The sequence below is a fragment of the Chiroxiphia lanceolata genome, chromosome 9 (assembly GCF_009829145.1).
Source record: "Chiroxiphia lanceolata isolate bChiLan1 chromosome 9, bChiLan1.pri, whole genome shotgun sequence".
Taxonomy (NCBI): domain Eukaryota; kingdom Metazoa; phylum Chordata; class Aves; order Passeriformes; family Pipridae; genus Chiroxiphia; species Chiroxiphia lanceolata.
The window spans coordinates 3,225,012-3,237,146 of record NC_045645.1 but is presented as its reverse complement, the minus strand read 5'-3'; the positions used below and the strand labels follow the sequence as shown (position 1 = coordinate 3,237,146).

The following is a 12,135-nucleotide window of genomic DNA, read 5'->3' as shown; positions in this document are numbered from 1 at the left end:
TGATCAGAGTTGGAAATAAAGTGCTAGAAAAGGAATCTGCCAAACAGTAGGGAGTAATGGTCACCCTGGCCAGGAAACGGTTATAACCCACTGGCCCTTCAGCCCTAGAGATGTTTGCTCCCAGTGTGACCACGAAGCACAGCTGCAAGGGTGTGCTGTAAGAACACATGACCTCCATGGGATGGCAGTCAGAGGTAAGGTTTGCAACACAGGATCCAGATTCAGGAGCAGCAATACCATCATCATGAACCATTCTTACAAACCAGGTCACAGACCAGTCCCAGTCTTTTCTGGCTTGTTGCCAGTCATGCCTCTTCCTCAGAGCACATTCCTTTTGGACCTTGGGTTGGGATGGCCACCCACATAAACCATGTCTTAGCATGCCAAGGAAGGAATTAGTTACACTGGAAACTGCTGGGGACAGTGCAGCTCACCTCTGCAAGGTGTTCCAGAAGCGCCGGATGACTGTAGTGCGGTACAGGCTGGTGATGGGCTTCCTCATGGTGCAGCTGATGTCATGCAGAATGTCATAGCTCCCCTCCATTGTCACCTCCACCCACGTGCTGCGCTTCGAAGGGTCCAGGGGCCAGGGAGTTACAGCCAAGTACTCAATCCTCATGTTATGCTTCCAAAGCAGCACTAGCTTGACCTCCAGCTGAGACCCACCTGCATGGGAGCAGAAGAGTAAGTTCAGCTGCTTGTTGAATACACATCTGAGCTTTTACCTCTGACCAGGGATTCCTGAGTACTATGGGATCATTTGATCACTATGAGGGGAACAAAGTAATCTAACAACTGTTTGCTTTCACTAAGTCACTCTCCCTCCTCTGCAATGAAGAGAGGCTTTGCTTGCACAGTAGTATTTGGTGAAGAGCTCTCAGTTCTTTAAATGTACATGTACTATATCTACACTAGAGAAGGAAACAAACTCACAGGAGGTGCTGACATTTGCAATGGGCTCTTCTTCACAGCTTCATCTTTGTTTCCAAGAAAACTGTTGCTTTGCACTGATGAGCAATCTGTTAAGCTATCAATTTTCTCATCTGCACTGTGCAAAGTTAATCTATCCTACTGCAGAAATATGGATATTTGGACATAAATTATGAACAACCTGGAAGGTGAGGCTCAATTCTTGAAATAACCTCTGTTCATCCTGCATAGATCATATTTCATGCAATCTAGAACTTCAAGCATCACAGCTTCTCACCATGTTTACCTTCTCCTCCCAAAGTTAAGATGTTGAGAACGAATATTCACCTATTCTTCAAACTGTACATTTTTACCTTTTCCTTTAAGCGGGCCATTGCATCGCTATCAATATTAACACAAACACCTGACACACCAAGCCTTGCTGAGCCAAAAGAGCAGAGAACTGTCACACTCCTGCTGACTGTGCAGGTGTATTTGTACTGAAACATCCCAGGGAAACACATGACCACGCTGCGATTTCGACTGCTCAATCACCCATTCTGATGTCCAGCCTGCTCTGTAGTTTGCCAGACTTGCAGCATTTGTGTGATAAGTGATTGGATGTGCTGGAAACCATCCGAACAGATCATCAGCCTGGATGCTCTGTTTCCTGCAGAGTTGCATTTGCTGCTGTCGAAGGCACATCATGCCATCCCCTTCACAGGCTGACTGCACTTCACCTTAAAGCCAGCTTTTTGTTCCCATGGTCCCTGCTGGGAGGCTCCCTCAGAATACTCTTCCTCTCTCAATGTGTAGAAGAAATCATCCAGAGTACATGCCAAATTCATGCTCAGTTGTTCTTTAGATTAAATTATCTTTATTTTGAGAAGCTTCATTTCCATAACACTGACAGGAAGCGTGCACTAAGAAATCCTTATCCAGTGTCAGCCGGGTATGATAGAACATCCATTCCCCTTAACAGTCCCAGACCTTCTTGCACCTCAAGAACTCATCTTTCCTGAACAAAGATGATCAGAGGTGAATACTGTATTTCACCTGTACTTCATCTGAGAGATTACTAGGTTTTTATTTAAGGTCACCAATATTTTCCACAATGGGTGCTTTGCATTACTATAAATGCATTTTCTGGGGTTGTACGACCTCTTGTTTCCTATGAAGAGTGTTTAGTTCATCAGACAGGCTAAACAAGAATTTATAAATTCATCTCTTTCCATTTCATACTGTCAACTTGCTTTTATTGCTTTAGGGCTCATCCACTGCTTTCTGCACAATATTTTGGTTCTCATAACAAATCCTTTCCGCTTCATCAACAGCAAACATGATAAGCAAATTCCTACATTTTTTGCTTAGATCATTAATGAAAATATTTCCAACTTTCACCTCTGTTTCCATTAGTCATCCTGGCTTCTCTCCTACAATACCACACAAGCAAAACTAAAAACACAGGCAAAATATTTACTTAGTTTGAAGTAATACCCAGATGAATATTTAGCCTTTTTTTACTGCAAAGCAATCTACTGGTTCTTGACTTTATTGTTAATAAAACTTTTTGTTACTTTAATTTCCTTCATTCAGTCCAGCTCTGTTTTTTTCAGAAAGCTCACTTTGTTTTCCCTATTCCTGACACTGAGAACAGCCACTCTTCCGGGCCAGCTAGTGCCCAGCCACTTTTGGGGCTGGGCTGATTCACAGAGGAAGATGATGTTTTGAAAACTGTCCTTCAGGCTCTGCTCAACACACAGCAACACAAAACAGTCAGTGAGAATTTTTTTCTTGTTTTTGTTTAAGAGGGAAATTCCCTGACACTGTCCCAGAAAGAAAAAGGAAGAGCTCTGGACTCCATTACACACCATAACCCCACAGATTCTCTCCCTTCCATACTTTCCAATCCTCCCCCTTTCACAAGCATTTCTGCATTCCTAACTGACTATAGTTGCCTCCTAAATACCTAAATATCTAAAAATTAAACAGTGAGGGTAACCAGAGCACTTATAAATATCACAAAAAACCTCTCCAGGCAACTCTGAGCACAAAGCTAGCTATTTATTCTATTTTGCCTTTGGTAAAGTGAAGGAGAAAAGCAACAGTGTCAAAGTCGACAACTGCACTCTTTCCTCTTGCTTCACAGTCAGCTGGCTCCTTAACCTTTAGTTTGCAAGATTTGGCAATCCAGGTTAATTAACTGTTCTTTGTTATACACTTCTCTGTAGAATGACCCAGAAAGCCATGATTAACAACGTGCTTTTCCTTAGCAAAGGCAGTGCTTGATCGTTCTACTGTTCAACAATTTTTCTGATCACAGCCAGCAACTCCCCAGAGCATTTAGCCTTTCCAAAGCACAAGTAACATTACCTGCTACTATTCTGAAGGCTGCATAGAAAAAGGCACTGTATTTTTGATACCTCTGACATTTCATTTTTAAATTCCTCCTAAAAAATACACAGAAAGTATTTCTGGCTCAAGGAGTCCCTGAGCTACAAAGAGCTAGAGAGTGCTCAAAGGGAAGGAAAAAAGGAAGGGAGAATAGAGATTATCACGTATGTTTATCCTATTCTTACTCCTCCCTGTGCACCTGCCCAAAGCAATTCACCACAGAAAGTAACTGATCCAGCACAGTTGTTCCTCTGCTCTTGTAAAAACAGAAGGCCAATCCATTTAGCCTTCCAGGGGATAAAAGACAGCAGGAAGATACCCAGAAGAAAGTGCAGGAGGCATAGTGAACATGTGCTGATATTTCTGATACCTGTAGAATACAGGAATTTGCTGCTTTACCATATCCTGAGCCAGAGGTTGTAGCTACACCTTTGTGCAAAAGGATGCATGAACTTGCCTGACTGCATTTCGAATAGTTCACACCTGGTGAATGCTCTTCCAGCATTTCCATGTAGGACTACACAGTCACCAAGAGCACTTCACCGTTGCTGCCAGATTAAAGAGAAAGGCTCTTTATCCAGTGATGTTCCAGTTGTAAGTGAACTGGTGCACAGAAGGATAAAAGACACTGAATGTGGACAGAAACTGACTTGTCACACTGTTTCATAGACATTCCTGGACAAGGAGAGTGCAATGGATCTAATCTGCCTGGATTTAAGGGAAGTATCTCATGCCACACCTATGCTAGTGAAATCTGCAGACATTACTAGAACAACTGTCTCATTTGAGAGAATTTAGCAGATATTTACTTTTAACAGAAAACTCCAGAAACAAGAAATTAGGGAGATTCCTGGAAGACCAACTTTAGAAATTATCCCACCTAATCTGATTGTTAGCAACCTTCCCCCCCCCCCCCCCCCGCCAAAAAGAGGTGATTTAGATCCACTCAGTTTGTAAGACGCATCAAGGCAAAAGAACTGCAATTCCCAGTCATCACAGAGGAACAGTGAGGGGAACTGGGTAAGATGAACTTCAAAGTACTATCCTGTGAAGGATGGCACATTTAGGGACAATTAAAAAAACAAAACGCAATAAAAGAATCCCAAGGACTCATCAGCTGGAAGAAAAGGTGCATGAGAGATTCAAGGATTTCGTGATACCACAATGCAATCATGGAGAAAGCTCACGTGATTCCCAGTCCATCACATGGGGTATTTTACTTCAGAAGCAGGGAATTATTAGCATTGCTGAACAAGGCACCGATAAAACCACATTTACAACACTCTTATCAACTGTTTTGAGAAGTATGAGACCAAACTGAAAAGAGAACAACTGAAGGGAAAAAAATGAGTGCTATTAACCTGAATAAACAAACAGAAAGCCTGCCCTTACGAAAGAAAGGTGAAACATGGGTTTGCTTAACCTGCCAAAAGGGAGGTTACATGGAGGAAGACATCATTCTTAAATATGTTTGTGTAAGCCAGAGAAGGAGGATAAACTTAATTAAAGACAATAAACTCACACAGGTCTAATTTGGTCTCAGGGAGTTTAGAAAGGAAGCTAGAGAAAGAGCAATAAAGCCCTGGGACAATCTTCCAAGTAGAGCAGTGGCATAAGGTATTTACATGGTTTTAAGGCTGACCACAGTAAATTCACAGAAAACATAGTTTGGAATGACTTTGGAGTTATATCACAGACATGGACTCCCTGATACAAAACATTCTCTGTACTAATAAGCTTACATTTGGATTTTTTCATCTCCCCTTCAGTTAAAGTACTACCACTTAGTCACAGCTGGAGATGGAAAATTAGGTAGGATTTACTGGCACTGCTTAGGATACTCAAAAACCCCTCAAGGTTCCTAGTCAGCTGCTAGTTCTCACACTCCAGGTGCCATAATCTCTAGTGAGTCAGATAAGAGAACAGGATCACTGGAAGGTTTTATGGTCTTCTTGAGTTGGTCATGGTCCTGACTGGCCTGACATTTTCACCTAACAACATCCTTTGGAATTTCTTCCTTTGGAAGGCTGTAGTTTGGAGACATTAAGTCTGTTGCACCAAAGTGCTCAACTTCATGTCAGCATTTTGGAGTGCATCTAGCAAAGGACTAGAAAGGAATGAAAAAAAGGAGAAATACAGATGAACTCCTAGAAAACCCTGCAAACCCAAGTTCTGTCATTAGTTTCTCTGCAATTGTGGGGAATCATTTCCAAGACACAGAGCATCACTGTCTGTCCCTCCCCTGGCACTTACAGCCACAGAGGACGAGCCTGGCAGGTGCATAACTGCACAGCAATACCGGGCAGCCTCGCATCACGAAAACAGAGTCTGGGGAAAACAGCTCCTTCCTCCACAATATCAGCCACTCTGCTGAAGTGGCAGACCCTGTACTACCCTCTAAAGCAGCTGAGAAGAGAGTCCTATCCGAGCCTCCAGCTCCCAAGGCAGCAGAGTCACCTTTTGTGATGTTGACCTCCCGGATGCTGTAGCCCTCGCGCAGCCGGACCGACACCACGCTCACGAGGTCGGCGTGCACCTCCTTCTCCGTGTGCTTCTTCCTCCGCATCGCCAGCGCGGGGTTGCTGCTTGCAGATACTAGGTGCTCGTTGAACAGCCTGTGCTGGGACACTGCAAATGGCAGAGATGGGGCTTGTGAGGGAGCAGCTCCCCACGGCAACGTGCCTCCTGAAGTGTTTTATAAAAGCTGCCAGGAACGCTCGCCTTGCTGGCCTGAAGAGCAGTGCATCCTTCAGGCACCACTCACACCCACTCCTGACTCTGCAATGCAGCAAACAGGTTCACGAGTGTGGCCAAGAGGCCTGGGAGAAGGGCAAGGTGGGGTGCCAGGCCCTGGTTCCTCTGGGACAGCTTTCGGACAAGGCACACACTGGAGTTACATGTCTCACCTAGACAGGCAGAAACTGCACAGCTGTTGCAACAGTTGCACAGCTTTTGGGCTTTACCAGTTTCCCTGGAAAACCTGAATTCCCAGGTGCTTTCTAAAAGGTATCAGGATGTGGAAGCCTTGAGCTTAAACCCTTAACAGCTGATCTTTTTAAAATTCAGTATTTCCAAATCCCAGGCCAGCTCTCTTCAAACTTGCCACTGTGCGTGGCTTCTGCGGCCAAGTTACAGAAGGTGCAGATGGCACCAGCACAGTGCCAGGGTATGAAAGGGTGTTTCCATGTTTTACTGGTAACTAAACTAATCTGTCCTGGCACACTCCCAGCCAGTAACAGTCACAAAATAAGAAAAACCAAGAGAGGCATTTGGGATGGTTCTCAGGGGCCTGGTTTTTCAATCCCAACTGATGTCTGCAAGCCCAGCTAGGACAAGCTCTCCAGAATGTCCCCACCTGAGAGCTAACCAGTGTTCAGGGAAGGGCAGGCAAGAGCTTCTGACCCCCCTCCAAGTTCCAACACAGTGAGCCTAACTGCAGATTGCTGAGCCAAGACCACAGAAAGGGGAACGGTGGTCCTTCCAATCCCTGGAACCAGGAGGGGAGTCACAGATGAGGCTGTGTGACCAACTGTGCCCAGAGCCTTCAGAAGGCACTGCCCAGAGGGGACAAGGGAGAGGATCGGCATAACCAAGCCTGGGGGAGTCACCCCAAAGAGGTGCTGTAAGACATCCAGCTGCTGGAAGGAGGACATGCACATTCCTCACCACAGTAATATTCAGGATTCAGAGACTCCCCAGTACGCAGGAAGGAGTATAGCAGGAATGCCTTGTGATACACATTCAGATCCAGGCTCAGGGGATCCAGCTCAGGGCACGTGGAGAGGTAAGCACCAAAAGTGGCCATGGCGATGAATTTCATCAGTTCCACGTTGGGAACGTGGCCAAAGCTGCAATCGTAGGAGTAGACACCGCCCACCTGCAGGATGGAAAAAGAAGACACCTGAAAGAGTGCAGCAGTGCTGAGGACAAGGCAGAGGGCTGCTAAGGGACTCAAACAGGCAGTGAAGGCCCCTCTTCCCCTCTGGAAGTGAATGCCACCACCAACAATCTATCTGCCTCCCCCTCTGTCCCACACTGCCAGGTACCACACATACCTGCACAAAGGAACAGGCCACTGTGCCACTACGCAGCTGGTTGAGTAAAGTCTCGCACACAGCCACATCAGGGACACTGGTCACACCATCCGTAATTATTATTATACCTGTAAATAAGGCAGCATCTTAGAGCATCTTCCATCTCAAGCAGCTATCAATCTCCCACTATATCTACCAGAGAGAAAGTTTTAGGCAGGGCAAAAGTAGAAGGAAAATCTCGAGCATGGTTTAGAGCTTCCAAGGCATTACGGAGCTGGCAAACACCTTGACTAGGTACAGCAAAGCACTCAGCTCTGCACATCCCGGGTTGTCATGAGCAACAGTCACAGCTGTACTTCCTCACAAACTCCCCAATGCTGGCACACAGCACGTGGCACAGTGTTGTCCTCCCCATTCCCACCGCCACAGTTTGCCCACAGCGTGGAGAGTAAAAGCTAATGTTGAAATTTCATCCCCAACAGAAGGGTCCAGGTACCAGCCCTTATAAAATTAACCTCAGCCTAAGGCAGGAGGAACACAACCCTTTGCAAACAACCAGGTAAACCTTAACCCTGAGGATGTAGCCAACCTGCACTGGAGTTGGAGGGCAGCAGCTGCAGTGCCAGGATCCCTTGCCGGACCATGCTGACCAGGCCAACATCAGCAGTGACAACAGACACGCTGGGCTTCCTCCCGGATGACTCCTGCCCCTCACTAGGGCCCTCTTGGCTCAGGGGTGACAAATCCATCTGGAAAAGTTAAAAAAAAACCCCACAAGGCCCCATGGGGCTGATTTCAGCCTAGCTCTGGTTCTCGCTCTTCCAAACACACTTCAGTCTGGCAGTCCCATGGCACCACAACCCTGGAGCACCTCAACAGACTCCACTAGTAACTTTAACTTCCAGGTGCTCTCAAAATCCTGGTCACTTGGGCCTGTTAGAACAGCTGGACAAGGCTGCTTGAGGGGAGAGGAAGGGGACAGCATGCTCAGAGCTTTATTCTAAGCTGATTTCTCACAGGAGAGGAAATATGAGACACTTTGGGGTCAATTAGAGCAAAGCAGTTCCCAATAAAAGAGATGGTGAATACCAATTTATTCCCCTTGTCATTTAGTAGAAGCTGCAGCTATTCAGCACTTACTTAATCTACTCTTTTCAGCCCAGAAAGACTGGAGAAGCAGAGACAGCTGTGTCTCACTGCAGCAGAGGGAGCAAGGAGCCTCGTAAGGACAAAGTCTAGTGCCTATGCATTTACCTCTGCTCAAACAGCACTCATTATACAGTCCTGATACAAACAAATGTAAGTAGACTTCTCCACCTTCTATGAAAAATATCTCCCAGGCAAAGCCTGAAATTTGTATAATTACACCAGTGAGAAACCTGTGTTCATAGTCCCCTCATCCCCAGAAGGCTCCGGCACTTCAAACCTGTAATAAAATACTGCTTCATTTTTACTGCTAAGACAGAGAATGGGCGAGACCCTCCCCTGCAAAGCTGCAGATGACTGGAGCTGGGAAAAGAAAACTGGGACTAAGGAAACTTTTGTTACGCACAAATGGGAGCAATCTGTGGCTGTGAGCAAAAAAAAAAAAAAAAAAAAATCTATCCATCGCTTTAATTTGCCAGATGCCTTAAATCAGACACTCCTTAACAATGATACAGCTAATACAACTTCAAAAGTTAAAAAGGTTTCAGTCCCTGCCTTTCCCCTGGGGCCTCCCACCTCCACCCCACAGCCTGTGGCAGGACTCACCAGTCCCTCTGGCCTACAAGAGCGTCTCTTTCCCCCATTTGCATGGAAGAAGTTATAGGGTAGTTCACCAAGAGAGAAATACTGCATTCAAGCAGGAATGCATACAAAGCACTGCAAAAACACCATCTGGACTCACTAGACCAGGTATTCACTTCCTCCAATCTTCCTTCTGTTCCAGGACTGACAGTCTTAGTAATCAAACACACAAATTTCAGCTGGAATATGAGATTCGGAGCACTCCAGATATGGAACTGCAATGGTCAGTCTTCATCATAACAAGGAAGTATTTTCATTCATGAAATGTAACAAGGGTTAAGGGCATATTCACAGCTATTTACAGATTAATAATATGGGCATAATCACCTCTCCCACAATCTTCTTCAGAGAGAAAGCACATCCTACCATTTGTCCCATGATGTCAGACAAGTCAAGCTGTTTTACTGCACAATAATCTTAGGGTAAGTAATCATTCTCATCAGTCCTTCTAAACACTTACTGGTTCTGCTTTCCTCAGTTAAGGTCTCGTTAGTGCATCCCACAACATTATCTTACCACCTCCTCAGCTGTTCCTTCTGCAGACCTACCCTGCTGTTCCTCTTGCCACCTCACCTCAGAGGGGCCTCAGAGCACAGATCTCAAGGGAGCCAAGAGACCCCAACTACCTCTGCCCTCCTTACCTGAGGTTTGGGTTCATACTGTTGCTGGAGCATCTCTGCCACTTTGTTCTCAAAGGCACACAGCTGCGTGTAAACTTGGTGCAGAAAGGCCTCACGCTTCGTCTCATCCAGCTGACAGCCCTGGAACAGCACCTGGCCCAAGGACACACATGTAAGTCATCAGGTTAAGGTTTTAAAGCACCCCACAAAATGGTACTCAGGAACACAGCTCCCTATGGTGAAGTTCAGACACACCCCTGACAAAGAACAGGTACAACACAGGTCACTTCTCTCTGCTTCTGCTCAGAGCCAACTGCCCCTGAGCAGTGGTGTCTCATGGCATCTGCAGTTCACTCTGCAGCAGATGCTCACATTGCACTTTGGGAAATCTTCTTGGGCAAGAAATTTTTACTTCATTTGCATTCTTCCAAGATAAGCAGCTGTCAGGAGAAAGTGATGTGGGATCCTTGCTAGAAGCCATTAACGCTGGCCTGATGTTTCTAAGGAAGGCCTGTTTGTTCTAATCTAGCTCACCTATAGACTGATCCAATTATCTTCCAAAAGGAAGTAAAGAAAAGAAAAAATTAGACTGGACATTACAGAAGAGGAGTGTGTGACAGAGTGAGCCTGCCACCAGAGAAACTCCCCAAGCTGACAGGTATGACACCTGTGTTTACAGACGTAGCCCAACATAGTGTTAATGGGGAGATACTGACGCACAGCAGGATCGTGTCTACAAGATTGCTGGACAAGACACACAAAATACCACTGGCAAATGGAGAAGTTCCTGCTACGCTTAATCTGGCAGCACCTAAGAATGGACCAAAGCGAGGGCCACGCTCCTCAGGCCCTACACAGACCCTGGCAGAAGGCTTGGGTAGGGCAGGGAGAGGGAGGAAACACGCACAGACTAAGAGGCTCCTCCTGTTACCACCCACTTTCTCTGGTATTAGCAAAAGAATGAAACACACCATCAGAAATGTGTAAGTAATGTGAAAATACAGTAAGGTGAAAGAGATCAAGGATGAACTTCAAAATCACACTGGCACCATAAACCAGACTTGAATTTGTTAAACAGACCCCCCTGACACAAGTAAAATCTGACTGATAACCTCAACACTGGGGTTGGCTGCTCCCTCCAGCAAGCAGCAGCATATTCATAGCAATGCAAAGAGAACAAGGTTTGTAGGAAGGGGCAATTATTTTTGAATTAACCACTGCTATACAGCTGGAGCAGGCAGTCAAGCTTTTGGGCACATGGGCTCTGCTTGGATGCTTCAAGCTAATTATAACTGGAAAAAGAATTAATCAAAGGAAGCTAAAATCAACAACAAAACAACATCAACAAGCACACTTTCAATATGAGGCAAATATCCCCTGAGGCCCAATTCTAAGGTCACGCCTGTGGGCAGCATTCTCCAGAGAAATCTCTGCCTTCTGTCCAGAAAGGAGAAGTTGCTCACACACACTTCTGCACCACACCAGGCCACGTTCTAGTGAGACAAGGCTGAAGCATCACAGATCACAGAACCCAGCTGCCCTGTTTTCCTCTGCCCTCACAGGATCCTGGCACAGAGAGCTGAGCCAAGCCCAGGGACAGGCTGAACCTCACCTGGTGGGACTGCAGGCCAATGATGGAGGAATATGCCTGGATGGTGACAAAGATCTCTGGCTGGTAGATAATGTCTGAACCAGGGATACGAAAGGGTCTTAACAATCCCACCAAGCATCGGAAAGGGCATGAAACACTTCATCAAAAATTATTTCCCCCGTTGAGTCATCCTGCAGAAACAGAGAAAGGGAACAGCTTTTTCATCTTCTAGGACCTTCAATCTCATTGCTGGTTGTCCCACCCCGTAGAGCCAACAGCAAACATCCTTCTGCAACGGCAGCTGGATTAAAGTAACAGCTGCCATAAACAAAAATCACACGTTGAGCATCCAGTGGAGAAACAGGACCTGCCATTAAGCTGCTCAGTCAGGAGCACAGCTTTCCCAGCTCCCTCCTGGGAAAAGCAAGACTTCTGCAAAAGTTGAGACTGACACGGAAGCAATAAGTCTTCTCAGCAAATAGAAACGGGTCCAGCCTTTTAATGCAGAACACCCCAGAGAGGCAGTTCCTGCACTTACCACAATCCCCGTGGAAGGGCTCAGATCAAGCTCGATCACAAATCGGTACTGGCGGGCCAGGAAGGTGACTCGTGTGGAGGGCACGAGGAGATAGGGCCTGGGCTGGACGGGCTCGTCCGGCTGCCACCCGTTAGGCAGGATGCTGAGAACATCGAGCTCATTCTCCGACTTCACCTGCCAGAACAAGCAAATGAGAGAAGGAAGAATCCTCGTCACAGAAAGAATCAGAGAAAAGAGCCGGGTTCGGATGCTCTGCAGGGT

The 12,135-nt window shown here is 46.2% G+C and overlaps 1 protein-coding gene across 1 annotated transcript in view; it reads right to left on the bottom strand.

The window, feature by feature from the left end:
- SZT2 (SZT2 subunit of KICSTOR complex) overlaps positions 1-12,135 on the bottom strand; it is a 51,933-nt gene that overhangs the window by 39,284 nt on the left and 514 nt on the right. Inside the window, 9 exon segments of the mRNA XM_032695769.1 lie at positions 435-666; positions 5,761-5,931; positions 6,970-7,180; positions 7,359-7,465; positions 7,927-8,086; positions 9,767-9,898; positions 11,358-11,479; positions 11,482-11,527; positions 11,875-12,048. Of these exon segments, the coding sequence (XP_032551660.1) occupies positions 435-666; positions 5,761-5,931; positions 6,970-7,180; positions 7,359-7,465; positions 7,927-8,086; positions 9,767-9,898; positions 11,358-11,479; positions 11,482-11,527; positions 11,875-12,048 (1,355 nt within the window).